The sequence below is a fragment of the Echinops telfairi genome, unplaced genomic scaffold (assembly GCF_000313985.2).
Source record: "Echinops telfairi isolate 266 unplaced genomic scaffold, ASM31398v2 ScPeMD7_7421;HRSCAF=8459, whole genome shotgun sequence".
In the NCBI taxonomy this organism is placed as follows: domain Eukaryota; kingdom Metazoa; phylum Chordata; class Mammalia; order Afrosoricida; family Tenrecidae; genus Echinops; species Echinops telfairi.
Window position 1 is genome coordinate 115,628 of NW_022111321.1, and position 18,464 is coordinate 134,091.

At 41.8% G+C, this 18,464-nt stretch overlaps 1 protein-coding gene across 1 annotated transcript in view; it reads left to right on the plus strand.

Annotated features, from left to right (window-relative positions):
• LOC123522538 overlaps window positions 1-3,869 on the plus strand; it is a 45,325-nt gene extending 41,456 nt beyond the window's left edge. Inside the window, exon 6 of the mRNA XM_045297727.1 lies at window positions 3,721-3,869. Coding sequence (XP_045153662.1) covers window positions 3,721-3,869 — 149 coding nt within the window. The remainder of the gene's footprint in view (window positions 1-3,720) is intronic.
• The last annotated feature ends 14,595 nt before the right edge of the window (window positions 3,870-18,464 follow it).

Consider the following 18,464-nt stretch of genomic DNA (forward strand, 5'->3'; position numbering starts at 1 on the left):
TCTCTTGCCCCAAGCATCTTACCCACCTGACCTCGCCCCGTGTGATTTCTTTTTGTTTCTGTGAATGAAGAGGTACACGAAAGGATGGCGATTTGAGGGCATAGAAGAGGTGAAGAAAAAAACGAGGGGGGTGCTGCCAGCCATCCAAACAGATGAGTTTCAAAAATGTGTCCAAGAATGGAATCACAAACTTGAAAAATGTATTAAGTGTAATGGAGAGTTCTTTGAAAATGATAAGGTTGTTTTGTAAAAAAGTTACATAGATAGGGTTGCATAAAAATTCTGGGCTTCTTTGGGTGCCCCCTTGTATACCGATATATCAATAGATATGTAACAATATATATATATACACATCTATATATATTATTCATTATCCAAACTCATAATTTGGTGAGTAGAAGGTTAATTATTTCTTCAATCCTGGCAAATGTTGGTATGCATTCTTTATTTCCCTCTGGAGCAAAATAGATCTTTCCATCTTTTTTACAAGATAGCCACAGAGCCTGTTGTGAACCTAAGGAATATAAATTGTGAGGCATCAGTTTTTTACTGTAGTGTTGATGGTGCTGTTTTATCCCATCATGAAGTTGATTATGTTGCATTAGATCACACCATGAGGGATTACTGCTAAACCACTGAGAACCCTGGTACGGGCAATTTGACACAAAACCTATTGCAATGTGTTAGAGCCCTTTGTTGTCGCTTTTATGTCAAGCCACCTCATTTCCCTGTTCTTTATCAATCTTGATCAACAGTTCTCAACCTGTGGGTCATGCCTCTTTGGGGGTTGAATGAACCTTTTACAGGAGTCGCCTGATTCATAACAGTAGCAAAATTACATTTATGAGGTAGCAGTGAAAGTAATTGTATGGTTTGGGGGTTCACCACAACATGAGGAACTGTATTAAAGGGTTGTGGCATTAGGAAGGTTGAGAACCACTGATCTTGATGAATTTTTCCAGAAAAGGCTTTCTAGTCTTGTAAAGAGTTAGCCTCAGAAATTCGAAGGGGTTGGGGTAGGGGGGAGGTTCCTACCATGTCCTGTAGGGTCAATATCAGTTGGCATCGACTCAATGGCAGTGAGCTTGGTTTTTTGTTTTGTCTTTCTTTAAGACAGCAAACAAGCTGAAATCTCACTATCCTTGCTCGTAAAGAATATTCTATTTGCATTTCTTCTAAACTTGATTTGTTCATTTTTCTAGTAGTTCACAATATATTCAACATTTTTCAGCAACCCCACAGGTCAAATACCTCCATTCTTCTTCTGTCTTCCTTTTGCATTTTCCCATGTTTGCATGTATATGAAGCAATTACCAAGATCACGACTTGAGTTCGATGCACCTTAGTCATCAAAATGACATCTTTGCCATATAACACTTAAAAAGATCTTTGGCCACACCCTTCTCCCGTGAATTCTTTTCTGACTACTGCTTTTATGGACATTGGTTGTTCATCTATGTAGAAAGAAATCAGCAGCTTCCATCATTGTCTCGATCTATCATGATGTTGTGAGATATAGTGGATCAGAATCGACGTGATCTTCAGGTGATTCTTCTGGGGGCTCTTTTTCTCTGACTCTTGCAGGTTCAGATTCAGTCTCTATGGCATGGGGATGCAACTCCCCAGCAGGGAGTCGAACCAGAATGAACTGCTCCAAAGCCCTGCAAGAGGGTCATTGGGATGTAGGAAATGGAGAGCCCTCTGGCCTGACTGGCTGAGCACAGGAGTGGAGACAGCAGAGGGAGTGCCCGCTGGTCACTTCTTGGAGAAGACTGGGTGTAGCAAGGAGGACAGACTTTCTGATAGAAGACACTGGTCTATCTGCCAGCGTGGCATGGTTGGAGGTGGGGCCATGGGAAGACAGAGGTTTGAGGGAGAGGATGAGGGATGAAGCAAGGTCCCAAGGGAGGCCAGATGGGAACGGAGCAAGCTTAGCATATGGCTGTCATTTAATCATTCAGTGATAAAATGCCTTTCTATGGGCTGCTCCCTGGGAAGTATGTGGAGTGGTCAGCCTAGAGCAGTGGTTCTCAACCTTTGGGTTGCGACCTCTTTGGGGGCCGAACGACCCTTTCACAGGGGTTGCCTGATTCATAACATTAGCAACATTACAGTCATGAAGTAGCAATGAAAATAATTTTAAGGTCGGGGGTCACCACAACATGAGGCACTGTATTAAAGGGTGGCAGTATGAGGAAGGTTGAGAAGCACTGGTCTAGTGGGAAATTTCCTTCTGAGAAGAGATCCTAGAATACAATGGGCCTCATCAAACTCCATCATTTCACACTGTCTAGGCTCTAATGGCTCCAACAGGATTTCAGTTGGCTCTTCCTGATGCTTGCCGCGGCCACGTCACTTGCTGGTTCAGACACTGGCATCCAAAAATCTCTTATAGGTTGGCACATGGAAGAGGGATTATGGAATTTCTACTCCCCAGAAGTCACACCGTTCATATAGATATGAGTCTGTTAATCAGTGTTTGTAAAAGATCTCTTCTAGAATCTACAAGCCAGAGTTGGAAAGAAGTCTTAAGGCTATATATTTTGTTGTATGTTTTAGTATAATATAAAATACATTTTTGCAAAATGAATCATGATTCTTTGGACATAAATGACATAAATCATTGAATGAAATTAAAACCAAACTAAAATGTGAGGGTTGGAATCTAGCAGACATTGAAAAGAACAAATTCAAGACAAAAAAGATGAAACAACAGGCAGGGTACTGGGTGTGGTGGCTTCTCTTTTACTCACTCTCAAAGTATGTCTGATTCATAAATTATTTGCTACAATGTCTCTCGTTTAGTCATTTTCCTTTCAATTCCTTTTGTCTCTTACATTTAACCTTCAGATTAGCACACAACAAACACTCATGCCAGTCATCGCCAGTATCAACTATGATCACTTGATTTTCTGAGCAGAGACTTTCAAACTTTCAAACAAACTGACCGCCATTGAGTGAACTTGGACTCCTCATAACTCTAGAGGACAGGGTGGAATATCCCCTGTGGGTTTCCCAGACTGTAACTCTTTATAGGAGGATAAAGATACCCATCTTTCTCTGGCGGAACAGCCGGCTCTCTCAAACTGCTTGTCTTGTGCTTAGCAGACCAAAGTGTCACCCACTACGGAGCAGACTCTCATCAATACCAGCTTCCGAAATCATCGTAGACGCCAGCAGTCAAGGTGTAGATTCTGGACTGCTGCTTTTGGAGAAAAGCATTTCTTGTCCACTCAGCTAGAGCCAATGATATGTTAATATCATCATCATCATCATCATCATCATCATCATCATCATCATCATCATTGTCATCTCCTGCAGTTACTACCAATATCACTGATAACATTTATTGGATGTGTACTATGTGGCAGGAATTCTCTTAAACACTTTAGAGAATTAATCCTAATCATTCATGGGGCAGATGCAATGTTTACCATATTTAATGCATTAGAAAAGAGCACCGTTGTGCCCACTCAGCAAGGAATTCAAGGCAAGGGCACTTTCCCTTACAACGGATTGAGAGGATGAATCGCAAATAATAAATATTTTCAGAACAAATTATTTTCTTATTGGACTTGTGAAAAAATAAATACTTTACAGAATTAGATGGCAATCCCTTCATTGAGATATTACTAAAACTAGTTTGCAATTTACTTTTCTTTGCACAATTGAGAATTTCTCAAAATGTGGGGTTTTTTTAACAGTAATTATTTGGGGCAGAAAGAGAGAGGCCACGGCCAGACTTGATCAGTCCTATTTCTGATGAAAGCGTGCCAAAACTTCACCTCACAGGCATTGGACATGTTGCCCGAAGAGACCAGCTCCCGGAGAAGGCCGTCACACTCGCTCAGGAGGAGGAGCAGCAATAAAGATGAAGGCCTTCGACAAGATGGCTACAGGCCGCAAGAATGGGCTCCAATGTGAGGACAGCTGTGCGGATGCGCAGGACCGGGTCGTGTTTCGTTCTGTTATCCATGAGGCTGCTGTCCAGTTGATGGCACCAAAGATCAACGACGACATTCTGAGCTTCCAGCTCCTGAGGAATTCTTTTCTTTCTGTCCTCTTCCAATAGCCTCAGCCTTTGCTACTTCTACCTTCACCCAGGTGAACCCTCTAGTTTCCTCTTCTAAGGTTAACCTCATCTCAGCACTTGACTGTTCTACAAACACAGGATCTGACAGATCAGGTAGGGGTATGAGTCGGAACATACTTGAACATGAAAACCTCAGGTACCTGGTAGCTGAGACAGCTGGTGTGCAGACTTTTGAATAAGACTCCACTGCCGTCTTTAACGTGAATTATGAGATGCAAAGGAGAGCCACTTAGCTCCTTGTGAGTGAAAAGGAGGGTGCAGACAAACGTGTGGGTGTTCCAAGAGGAAGAACGAAGTAGTGGTAGGTATTTGGAAGCCAAAGAGAATGGAGAAGGGTGAACATAGAAAGACAAACTGTTTCAAAGCAGACCCTGTTGCTTCAGCTATCTTTGAACCATTCTACTGAATGACTTGTGAATCCACTGCTGCAAACCACAGACAGATTCCTCAAGGCAGCTTGCTGGACGACGACGGAAAACCACACATCACACATTTCCTGGGCGGATCCAATAAGACCCTGCTCTTCCTTTCTCCCTCCTTACTTCCTTTCCTCCCTTCCCTCTTGCTTTCCTCCCTAAGGCAAATATATATTGAATCTCACTGGGTAAATTATTTTTCCAATAATGGGGATCCAGTGAATAAAATGGTCATATGCCTTACCTTTAAGGAGTCAACAAAGGTAAAGACAAACAATAAACAAATGCACTAGAATTTCTATTGCTAACATTTTTCTAATTTATTCTTTAGATATCAAGCCAGGGTTCACTGAGGAGTCCTCAGTAAAACACGACTTACTTTTTAGCCTCTGTAAACCTAGTGGGAAAATCTCAAGCCAATGTTCCCCTAAATAATTACTTATTCGATGCTTCTTGTGATCTTATTGTGTGTGCTATTTGCCCTAGATTATTTCCAAGATTAAAAAAAAAATTATTTTGCAATCTTGGTGTCTTTGTGTTATTTCTTCATATCTCTACATGACGAGTTATAATCAGGCAATCTGATATCAGTTACAGGTACCATAGAAAAAAATGAAATCAACATGCTCGCTTTTCCTAAAGATATGTGCATTCTAGTGCTGTGTTTGTAAAATTGAATGAAAGTAAATTTTCCCCTTTAAAAAGATTTGTGAAGTCTAGATAGAAGGGAATGAGCTGCCGGAGAATGGGCATGGAAGCCTGTCCAAAACTATACCCACTTTGTTACATATAAGACTGCCCTTCATTCAATGTTTCTCTGGCTATTAATTAGAAGCAAAAAGGACCTCATGCCTACTGCAAATGCTCAAGGGTAACCAAGCACTAAGGTGCTTCTTCCTACGACTCCCTACCTCCCATTTCCTAACTGTAGCTCTTTGCCAGCAGTTCTCCTTTAGTACAGCCTTTGCTCCCAACAAGGAGCCTTGCCAGCTGGGGAGGGAGCCGACAGGCAGCTGGAAATCCGAGGCTCAGTCTCACTAAAGGGACATTGAATAGGTAGGAAAGGAGGCCAACATAAACTTCTGTCGCTGAATAGAGCAGTGTCCACCATTGGCTGAAGGTGGAGTTAGGCAGAGCACACCTATTTATTCCTGCTGATTTAAAACCTCATTAATGAGATACCGCTGCGAGCAAATGAATCATGTCAAAAGAGAAAACACCCATCCATGCATTTATTAAGTGTGTCCCTAGTATTAGAATCTTTATATTTTATATTCTGTGTTGAGTGGAGACAGCGATCTTGCTCTATAAATGATCAGGAAGGTGATTTTTGTGTGTTTGAGTCAGACTGTAAAGTGTCCAATTCCCTCCTAATGGCAATCTGGGCTCTAAAAATAAACGGCATGTCTGTTACTTACAATGTTGGCTTCATTGAAAGTCTATTTGACATGGTTTTTCCATGCACAGAAAAAAAGAGGTGTGGTTCTTACTGCAAACACTTATGAAATCCTATTTGATGATTTTGTAGGGCCCATAAAACACTTAAGATTACTCATATATTGCTGGCTTCAGAGTAACTGAAATGATCATAGTGATTGTTCCTTAACTCCCTACAGATGTTGGAAAATTACAAGTCTGGTGCTTAATAAAAAGATTACTCTGCATATGCCTGGCCCTTGCCTTTATTTTAATGAATGGAATTCTTTGAAAACTTGAAATTTTGCTTATTTGATTTCTCTAGACTACAATTAAGGTCAATTGATCAATTAGGTAAAGTTCTGGAAAACTGAAACCAAGTGATTGCATAAGGTGACCTTCAAGCACTTGGTGGAATGGAACGATAATGGAAGTTTCCCACGGTTTTCATGGATTTCTAGGACAAGAAAACAAGTTGCTTTTCCTTTTCTTTTGCCTCTTTTCTCCTGACGTTTTATTGGAAGATGAATAATGAAGCCTACTTGGGAAGGGGGAAACACACAGACTGAAGAACGTTTCAGTGTTTTCTTAAAGAATTCAAGTCTGCAGTGTCTTCCGGGTTCTTCTGTTACATCCCCATTCCTAAACATTTTCCACTTGGGAACGGAAGTCCATAAAGCTGCAGTGCTTTGCAAAGGTACCAAATCTTGGGGGAAAGAACAAGAATTTGGACCAGTCTTTTCCAGGCTCCTGCCTAGTTCTGTTGGCATTTAGATAAAGCTGAGGAGGGAAGAGAACTTCCATTAATATAACAAGAAGTTGGTAAATAGTTGCATCTTTATATCCATAAAGTGTTGTAGCAAGAACTTTGGAAATTTTCTTAAAGAAAGAAATTCCGAGCCTACCACCAGGAAAAAAAAAGTTTGGGAACATAATTTACCTGCAATGTTTTGCTTATTGTGAAGGGAAAATTCTCAAGAGGCTAGAACGAGAAGCCAGCATTTATTGGCAATTGAAGACTGAGCTGGCCCTGGATCCATCTCCCTGTTTTGGAAATCTGTGCCAATGTAAACGTATTTATTGGTTATTTCCTAGACCCAGAGAGTGATGCTTTGTCTATTAAAACCATGTAATTATCAATTTTCTTCATTAAAAACAACCGTAACATGTGCTACATGAGTTAACTTCAAAAGAACGTTCTTTTCTGCGTGTTGAGTTTCTTTATTTTGGGGTTTTTTTTTAATTAAAAGATAATTTTTATTGGGGGCTCTTACAGCTCTTATAACAATCCATACATTAATTGGATCGAGCATATTTGTACATATATTGCCATCATTATTTTCTAAACATTTGCTTTCTATTGAGCCCTTGGTGTCAGCTCCTCTTTTTTCCTTCTCTCCCCACTCCACTCTCATGAACCCTTGATAAATTATAAATTATTATTATTTTCATGTCTAACACTGACCACTGTCTCTCTTTCCCCAGGGTTTCTGTTGATCATCCACTGGGGGGGTGGTTATGTGTCAATCACTGTTATCAGTTCCCCCTTCCTCTCCTGAGCTCTTACATCTCTCTTCTCTGTACCTGTGCACATGTTCTTGTCTAGACCACAGTGAAAGGCAGGACTGGGGTCATGATAGTGGGGGTGGAGTGTGTGTGTGTGTGTGTGTGTGTGTGTGTGTGTGTGAACCTCAAGGACCAGAGGAATATTGTATATTTCATTGGTGCTATACTGCGCCCTGGTTGACTCATCCCTTCCTTGTGACCCTTCTGCGAGGGAATGTCCCATTGTGTACAGATGGGTTTTGGGTCTCTGCTCCAACACCCCGCATTCTCAATAAAGTTTTTTTGTTCGTTTTGGGTCTTCTGATCTCTGTTACTCAATCCAAAGGCCAATACCTCTATTTTTATGAATTAATATATTTACATATGTACACACCTATGTTTATACCTCAGTCTATAGGTTTGCTTCCTAGAACTTTCCTCTTTTTACCTTCCTCCTGCCCCACCATCATGCTCACCTTTCTTCTGCCTCTTAGTAATTTCTCTCAGCTAGATTGCTGTTGCTCAGCACCACTGGGATCTCCACGTCCTCCTCATCGTTGCTTTTAATGCCCTACTTGTTCCCCTGTCAATGGCATTGCTTGTGCACTGTCCCTTTCCCCCGCCTTCTCCTCCCCCCAAGTCCCTCCAGAACCATAGGTCCCATTGCTTTCTCCTTGGGCTTGATTCCGATGCCTATCTTATAGAGGTTGGCAAAACAACAATAACAGGGACAAAACAAAAAGAAAACAAAAGACTGAATAAAAAGAGAAACAAACTAAAAGAAAAAAGAAAAACAAGCAAAAATGAAAGAAAGCAAGCATACCTAATTCCAGGTCTGTCCGCTGACCTTTATGACCATCTCCCCACCAGTCCTGGGGCGGGGGGTGTTCCAGGAACTGCACCTCCTAACCTGAAGTCTATTTGGGGGGGCTCCTCAGGGGTCTTGTGGCTCCCCCCCATGTGCCCTTCTGGGTTCCCCCCACTGTGGGGGTGGTCTGACTGGACTCACTCCCCACCTTGTGCCCCCAGTATTGTCCTCTGTCACAGTATGCTCCAGCGAGGCGACATCACGTCTTGAGCTGTTGTCACCCCTACAGTCCTCTGGGTGCCTTAGCTGCTCATGGAGGGCCATCATCCTCAGGGCTTAGAGTGCCAGTGTGGGGTCTAGCTCTTGCTCTTTTTTCCCTCTTGGTTTGCTTCTGTAGGGGCATGGCAGGCCGGCCCCTCTCCCCAATCTGTAGGTTTAGTATCGTCCTTTGTAGCACATACTTCGGGGAGTGGGGGATTGGCAGAAGGCAGGTGTTAGTTTGGCTCTGATTTAAGCAGGCCTTGTGGACCTCTCTGTTCATGAGTTGCTCCACGCGGCTACGTCACCCTCAAGGTTTAGGGTGCTGTGGTGGGGTCTGCATGCACACTCCCATTTCTGGGAGACACAACATGACACGCCCCCCTGGATGGATTAGTGCCCTACTGTCCCCGTGTCATCACCTCCCTCTTTTTGTTTCTCTCCCCTCCCCCACTTTCCCCATTCTTTGTGTTGGAATGACATGTACATCCTTGGGTTTGGTCTCCCCCCTGCCCATACCCAACCAGTTGCCTGTACTTCAGCCCATAAAGTGTGAGATGCGTGGCTTTTCTTCTTTACCCACTGGAAAACCATGTTTAAATTATTAAGTTAAAAATAAAAATAAATAAATAAAACCGGCTCTTTAAAACAACATCTACAGTTAAAATGCTCAAAAACAGAAGAAACTAAATAACCCAATGAATCTATAATAAAAACCCTCACCCACAAATTCTAAATCAAGGCCACTGCTTCGCTTCTTTGACAGGTTATTACACCACGTTGGACCTGTTTCATCATATTATAAATGCAGGAGTTGGCCAAATTGATTTTCAGGTTCCTTCTTGCTGTGTATATTCTCCAATTTAAAAATATGAGTATCAAAGGAGGAGAGTAGGTGGGTAAGTCACATGGCCTTAGCAATCAGATCTCAATTCAAAGAAACATAAGTTTGAAATTAGGTTTATGCAAACAGATAAAAACGAAATTCCAAGTTGTTTGTTTGTTTGTTTGTTCTTAGTTTTCATGATTCATGTTCTGCTTGTAAACGAAAGAGATTTTTGAAATTCATCTATAGCAGTAAACAATATCTGCCACCAGTTAGGGAGTAGAAGATCATATGCTGGAAAGGCAATTGGAGTAGTCAATCTGGACTTGTTGAGAACTTGTCTGGTAAAGCTAAGTATATACAAGAGCACTTGGTAAATCAAGACCGCATTTGTTCTGCATCATTAAGCTCATCACTGTTGTCATAATAATTGGCATCATCTGGGAAGCTTGTCTTTTAATACTAACTTGCTAGCTGTCCCTGAGAGGCACAATTACACACTCAACTTGAAGCCAAAGGTTTGCCGTATGAAAACACTAAGCGGTGCCTCAGAAAATACCATTTCTGGAGATCTGCCTTGAAAACATTTCCACTCTGTACACATGGGTTCCTGTGAATTAGAATAAACTGAGCAGCATCTAGTAACAACCCACCAGCTACTTACTACTGCTTGAAGCTCCCGCCCCTCACTACCACTTGGTACAGTTAAAGTGAGTTAAGCGAAGCCAGCCTTTCATGATCATTCTTGCTAGTCAATCCCTATAGAAAGATAATTAACCTTATTGAGCAAAGGGACTAACATTCAGATCTGTACAGAAGTTACAGAACTGATGTCAAACAAAATTTGGGGCTCTTCATTTTCTGAGAAAAATTCTCATGTTTATCATCAAAGCATGTTTCCCTTTAACTTATTTTCCTCCAAATAAGAAATGTATACATTGGAGTTGCCAATACACAGTAAGCCTTATGACAAGCCCAGGATCATCTGTAACCAGTTCTATGATCTTAGATATACAATTCAGCTTCATAAAAGAAAATTTTGGAATGTGGCGTCAGAAATTATAAATAAATGATGCACAGAGTGATTTTTATAGTAGCTGTGTTTTAAAATTACACATGAATTTGAGGTGTGTACTATCTACATGCCAATTTATATCCCTTTTTTGTATCATCTTGGCTGAAATGTTATTGGAAGAGGATAGGAGGAAATTTGAAAGGTCAACAATACTAATTTTAGGTAAAACAGCTAATGAACATTAACTTCTTTATAATCAAACATTTAATTAAGATCATCATGGTTTCATTGCAATTGGCCTTATCTGGCATGTTTTTAATTGGAATGTCCTATGTAGGTAGCATAACTGGTTGAGTACAGGGCTATTTACATAGTTATAACCAAATGAATTAAAGTAGTTGGCAATCTAATCTCCATATGCAACAGAAACTCATCCATAACTTCATATGCAGGCCAACTTGTCAATTAATGGTATATTTTCCTTTTTATAATGCTTATTCATTGTTGTCACCTGCGGTAAATTAGCTAATTGTTGGGTGTGGATTTCTTTGCCTTAAGCTTTTCTCCTGTGAATAAATATTTATTTAATGATTTTTTAAAGACAAAAGTATTGACTGTTTTTCAGGGTGGTCTTGATACTTTCCATTTGTAGAGTTAAATGGGCTGATATTCAAAAAGCCCACAAAGGTTAAGGCTGGACAGATAAATTTGATTGATACAATTAAGAGTGGGCTGATGAGAGCTTTTTCTTCCATAATACCAGGACCATTTCATTCAGTAAGGGGGATCCCTGTGGAAACTGTAAGTCACTCCAAGTCACTTTATATCTTTCTATTAAAACTCAAAGAATTGTTACAGTGGGGGCCTCCACCTCCAGGCCACAGACATCATTATATATTCTAAATAGGAATTAAGAAGGTAAATAAATTCAGCACTAACAAAGTGAGTCCCTTAGCCTTTGCAAAATCAAGTCAAGTCATCCTGAGCCAAGATGAAAAATGCATTGTTGTTCGAATATATTAAGCCAGCCTTTTTCAATTATGTTTTTTAAATACTCCTTTATTTAGAAAAGCATAAAAATTAACTTTAAAATATCTTGTTTTGAACACAAACTCATCTTCAGAATATCCCAAGAAAACATAAAAAAACATTCTCATCCTTCATATTATAAAGAAAAATGATAATCATTCACTGACACATCAGCAACAGAAAATAAAGCCCTATAGAATGTATAGTCTTGGCATCTGGGATAAGTTTAGAAAAATAGAAAAGCCACATTATAACAAATGAAGGGGGGTGAGAAATATGGGGGGGAAAATAAAACTAAACTAAAAACAAGCCAGATGTTGACTGCTGGATGTCAGTGGCAACAAGAGAAACAACACATGTGGGTTCAATGTTCTTTCTCCAGACAGAATGTCAGAAAAACATACCCTTTAAAAGATCTAAACCACTGCCTCGCACACCCTTCCGGATTCCTTGGCTAGAATAAGTGGGGTCAGAGATGACTAGACCTAAAAGATATGCCTAAATTTCAAGGAGAGTCGAAAAATTACCAATGGTTGAAATAAATAAAAACTTATTCTGCATATGTAATTCACCATTCCCTACCTACCCACATTTTCATCTGCCTGAGGAAAACCAGCTGGATGTTTTATGACCCAAATAACAATTAATGGGACATACATTTGAGCAGAAAAAAAAAGAGTTTAGAAAAATATATGAAATTTGAAGAGTATAGCACATCGACAGTTAAAAATAGATTTGATATTGGCTTTTTATATTCAGAATATAAAACCTGTTCCGTCTTATTTGATTTTTGTCTTAAATAGGAAGATCCCAGGCCAACCAAAAACAAAAATGCTTTTCAAGCATATAGAATGCAAAATACAGACTGGATTTCTAAAAGTGAGGCTCTTTTTCTTTTTCTTCTTCTTTTTCCTTTTAAAGAAACAAAATCTAAGCAATATTCTGCTCTTGCCCCGATAGGTTATAAGATCATGATGTAATATAATAAATTAGAGTTGAAATAGAATGCTTTCTTGGGAGGATTTCTCAGTCTAATAAAGGAAGACATGAAAGTAATGAACTATGACAACACAGTGAGAAAAAGCTGAGAAGTAAGAATGCCCAGAAATGTCTGGAAGCAGAAATGTCTGCACTTAATCCCCTTTGAGGAGAAGTCTTCCTGGAGGAGGTAACCATTGTGTAGAATCTCAAAGGAACAGTGTTATGAAGCAAGGCTAAGAAGCGAGGAAAAAGACAATCTGGGGGAAATAATGACCCGAGTAAGAGCACTGGAAGCAGAAGAATAGTTGGGGAATTCTGGAGCTCAACAGTTGTTGCCTGAGAAAAGAAACATTGACTTGTTGACTGCCCTTTTTGGAGTGCCTAGAAACAGTGGTTCAAAGTGGGAGCTCGGTAGATAATCATGAATTCCATGAATGTTTACAAATTGATTTTTACATGGTTATTAAATGAAGAGCTAGCAGCAGAGACTAGTCAGGAGGCTTTCTCTTAGTCTCAATACTACATGATGGAAGATTAGACAAGGACAGTATGTGGAAATAGGGGCATGTTGGAAGCTTTTAAGTGGAACTGGAGCCAACGGGACTTGATGAAGGGGTAGAGTAGGATTCCCATGTAGCTGCAGGAATCCAGGGAGTTAGTTTTGCTTCAAATCTGTAACAGTTGTGTAGGGAGGGATGTAATGCATCAAATAGGTAGTGGTTATGATGCATTATGACTTAAGGAATTAAAGTATTTAATCTAGGTCAGCATTTTTTTTCTAACCTTACTACAATTCGTCACCAAGAGACAAAAATATATAAAGATTGTGTTCAACTATTTTAGTAGTAATATTTTAACCTTTTAATCATATTTCTTAGTGGTTGATTTGTGGATGATTCTCACTCTATGTATTTTGATCAGTTGAATATTCACAGTGTTCATCTGATGAAAGGGTGGGTACATATCAGGGTAAACAGAAAAGTTTTGTTATAAATGTAAGGTAGTCGAGAGGCACCAGAGACCAAATCAGTCGAATTTGAGCAAACAGGCTTTACTGGGGAGAAAAACCCAGCCTGGGTGAAGTCCCAGGGTCCACAGTGTTGGGGCCGAGGGAGTCACCCCCCAGGCTACAGGGGTGGTGCTTATATGGCCAGGGAACATGTAACTGGGCTGCCTTATAAAATAAAGTAGTCAGGGATTGGGAGATACAGGTATGTGTGGGTTTCTGGAATGTAAGGTGTCTTCCTGGTTCCGGGTGTATTCGTGCTGGGTGCAGGGTAGGGGGGCCAAGAACAAAGGGGGCACTGAGCCAAACGGCCGTGAAATAAAATGAGCCATGAGCAAAATGGGCCGTGAGTAAAAGAAAGAAAAAACAAACTTCCAAAGCTGCTTGACATAGCCCGCTCTGGTCAGCTCCACAGATGTGTGTGTGAGATTCAAGGCCACTTGCTGCTAGTTGTTTCAGCCACCTCTGGTCAGCTCCACACGGGTGGGGGAGATTCAAGGTCATTTGCTGCTAGAAGCTGGCCTGGTATTGATCTGGCCATACAATAAAATCATTTAAAAAAAACCTTCTTTTAAATGAAAAATATCAAAATATGAGGCTTTGTTTCTTGGCATATCCTCCATCGAGGTCTTTTTCCATTTCTTTAAATATCCCCCACAAATTGATGTGGAAAATGGGCATTGTCAAGCGACTCAAATTGTTGGGATTTTTTTCTTCTCAATATTATCTGCACTTTGGGAACACGAAAATTCTGAAGGGGCAATCCTTGCTACCGTTGAAGTATGAGCTACTTCATTCAGCATTGTCATGAACAGGAAAATTAATCCTGTGGAAATTCCCTGGCCATTTTCTTACCGATTCAGTTTTCTTTTTTAAGACTTCTTCCTAATAAGCCTACATGGTCATCCTGTGTCTGTTGAGAAATTCATTAAGATTATTGCTTGTAAGCACAAAAATAAAAGTGCCATAAAATTATGGAGAAAGACAAGGCTTTCTACTCCCGTAAGAAGTTAGATTCCTAGAAACCCATCCTGGCCTACAAGGTCATTGTGAGTTGGCATCAATTAGGTGCCAATGAGTTTGGTTTTGTGTTTTTGCTGAGCTTACTTCTCTGTCTTGAATTTAACCTTGGAAACCACTGTTTTTATTAGGTGTTTTTAAAAGGTACCCTAACAAGACTATATGCTTTACTGCTGAGTAGATTCTGACTCGTAGTGAACTTATATAGTGTTTCCAAGTCTGTAATCATCATGGGAGAAGATAGAGTGGGGAGCAAAGAGCCTCAGCTTTTTCTCACAGAGCAGCTGGTGAGTTTCAACCACAACCTTGAGTGTCGTGATTGTGTTAGGTTTTTGAAGCGGTTTACCTCGGTTCTTGCTTCGCCACACGGAAAGAATTCACATGGCAAAAGCACTGTTGTAATCCTAGTGACTTTTAGGAGGGAAAGAGAAGTTTCCGGTATGACAGTCTCAAAGAGAACATGCTATTTCTGCAAAGTGCACAAGGCTGTGCAGGGAACCCAGGGGAGCTCGTGACTGAAGATGGGCACTTCAGGAGAGCGAGAAAAACCATGTGAAAAGAACACCAGAACAGGAGCATGCAAACACGTGTGTGGAACCAAGAGCAGGAAATCCCCAGAGGCCAAGGACAAGCGGGAACAGAGGTGCGGTGCGTGTGCACCCACCCGCAGGAAGACCCTCACCCTCCGTTTGCAGTGTGCACCTGAAAGATAGAGGCGAGGAGAGAGGCCTGCCCTAAGCCTGTGTTATTTACCCACTCCAGCTGGGGAGGAGTGCTTGGGGATATTGACCAATCTTATTGGCTGAGGTGCACCTGTGTCATGTCATGTTGCTGGTGCCTAGTCTATGTGCCCAGGCGTACCTCTCGCCTGGGCCTAGGTGACTTGGGTCTGAACATGTTCCCTCCTGGATTTTCCCATAGATGTCAAGTGTGCCTCATTTCTTTGCAACCCCTTTATTGTGATCCTGCCAGCCAGTTTTTTTCTAGGCATGCATGTGGGGGAGAGAACTCCCCTTTGTCCCTAATCTAGCAATTGGGCATTCCCCACTGAAGGAGTAGGGACATAAATCTTTGAGGGTACTGGGTGGAGACCATCTCTGACTACTTCCTGCTGTCAAATGGACATGAAGTGGGGCTTTGGAGCCACACCTCTCCGGCTCTATTGGGAAAGGTTGTCATTCATTTAGGGGGCCAAAGTAGATGGGGTTGAGGTGATCCAGACATGGGTGATCTGGGGGATGGAAAACTTGGCTCAAGGTCATTAGTAATCTGACGACTCCTGGAAGAGACAAAACAGGTGAACAATTTAGGTCAGGCTGGGTAAGAGCTTTGGAATGGCAATGCCCATGGAAGCGTGGGTTTGTCTCACATTGGAAGATTCCAAAGGAAATCACAGGAGGCACTAACACTGGATTGGCAGGCATAGCTGAAAGCTTACTTTCAACACAGGAATTGTGTCAAAGCATCTTCTAAAGACTGTTGTGTGCTTGAGAGAAGGCTTTCTGCCAAGCACTGATCTGTCGCAGGGTGCCGACGAAACACCATCTGAAGGCCGTCTGATGGCTCACATGTGCACTTGTCTTGCTTCGTTTGATCTGTGTCTGAGGGCCCTATTTCCAATGGCTTGCACAATTTAACTTGTGAGTGGTGGATCCTTGCACTTTGTCCTGAAACATCAGAGGCAGTGGAGCTAGAGAGAAACACTGGGAAAGGACTGGCTGGAGCTGGGAATTGGGGGACCTGTCCTTCCAGGCTTTTTATAAGAACTGGGTCTCTAGGAAGGCATGAGGGGAGAAGATTTTCATCCCCTTGGGCTTGAAGAAACCTGTATTGATGGAAAGCCTCTTGGCATTGGCCACTCTTATAGCATATTGCTGTATTAAGGATACTTCTGTATCTACAGCTGGCTCTGTTATGAGGAAAGGCCGCCCATATAAAATGTTTTAGGAGCTTAAACATGTAGGGCATCATGGGGTAATTCTGAGATATAGCATAGTTATTGGCAGTGCATCTTCCCAGTTCATCTGAGTTTCTTGTGTCAATTTCCTGAAAGCTAATGCTCTCTACTTCCCCTAATAATTGCACCAGGCACAGTGGAGACGATGTTATTCCTAAGTGTGGAGAAACTGCCTAATGATTTAAAAAATACAAGGAGGCCCATTAGCACTTTGTAGTGATTTAGGAAGCCCAAATCAAGGAATTATTTTCTGAAGTAACTGTTTAGATATTTCATGAGCTTTCTCGTGCAGGTGGGATATGCTTCAATCCACCCAGTAAAAGTGTTCATGAACACAGGGATAGATTTGAACCCTTGGATGGCTGGGACTTGAATAATATACTCCTGCCAATTTTCCCCGGGGTAAGATCCTTTGTGTTGAGCAGGCTGAGCACGGTGACTTCTAACCACCCCTTGGGGACTGCTGCTCTGGCAAGTGGGACAGTGAGAGGTTATTGACCTGATATTTGAGGCTAAATTGGGCCCACAGACTGTTGAGTAAGCAGTGATAAGGAAGGTTTATAGCTAAGATGTGTGGCATCATGGAAAAATTTTGCAGCTTTCCACCGGGTGGCAGTTACATGATCTCCTGTCAACTTGCAAAGGGGTAGGGTCTGGCCTGTCAATCAGGTCATAGCCAGTGAGGCCTCTGTGTGGGCATGGCCTTCTGCTGAGGATTCTGGGAACCCCTGCCTTCCTCCCTGGAGGTGGGACACACAATCTCCCTGGGAGACATTCCTGTTGGCAAGCTACATGGGGCTATGCTGATGGAGCCAGAGTTCTGGAGCTGGAGGAGCCACGACCCCTGCCAGCACTGAGAGGCTTACACCATCATGGGATCCACAAGACTTTCCACCCACTGGCCTGCGATCTTCCTGCATTCAGTGTCATTTCATGTGTTGTGTGAGTCTGAATAGGAATTTATAGACTGTGTGAGTCTGACTAGGAATTTATAGACTGGTATCGGACATATGGGCTAATATCAGACTTATGGACTTGATGTGGACAGGGCTGGGTGTTTTCTTAATATACAATTGCTCTTTTCTATAAAATCCTCTCTTGTACACGTGCGTGTCTATGAATTTGTTTATCTAGTCTACCCAGACTAACACACACCATATTCTTTGTGATCATAGAAGTTTGTTATTTTTCTCCCACCTTCCATTAGTTTGACGGCAGAATTCTGGAGTTTTAGCCTGTTCCACTTCCTTGGGAGTATGAGATGGAAGAGGAAGGTGGTTCTGGGAACAAAGGCATTTATGGAGACTAGAGGGTTTGTGCTGAGTGCTGCCTGCCTGGCTGCCCTGCTAACTGCTCAATTGCTCACGGCAACTTCAGAGACTCCCTTCCGGTACCCCCAGCAATGTACTACTGCCACTTCAGCAGGTTTTTGGAAATAGAATATTCCAAGTACTCTGATTTGGTCCCTATAATTAATGGGGCTTCCCTGAGTGGTTAGATATCCTCTTTATTGCCATATTGATGAGTGCACATGAAGAAATAAAAAACCGTATTTAGAATCTGTGTTAATCTCTTTACCTTTAGCTTGAGGCCCCATGACAAAGCTATGAGTTCAGCAAGCTGGGCTGGGGATTGGCTTCAATGACCAGGTCAAGGGAAATGATGGCAAAACTGGCCCTGTGCACTCACTCCATCAGTTACAAAGCTGCTACTGTCAGAGATCCAGACGCTGCTGCTACAGCAAGCCGGTGGTCTTTGAGGTCTGGCCGAGGCAGGTTTTTAATAGACAATGACTCAGAGCAGGAATAGAGGGGCTCACAGCCATTCCTAGGGTCAGGGAGCTATGGAGCCTGGCTGAGATTATGAAGGTTTGTATTGTGCTGTCAGGGTTCTCTAAAGGAAGGATTTCGTATTTTAATAGGCAACTATCAGAAAGCCAGTTATAGCCTTTGGCTTGTAGAACTGCAGAGATCCTATGGTTAGTCAGGACCTCTCACATTCTTCCTATTGTAAACTTAACTGCTTCTTGGGCCAGGTGTATCATGGCAGCTATTGGGCACAGTCAAGGTTGCCAGCCAGCTGAGGTGGGATCTA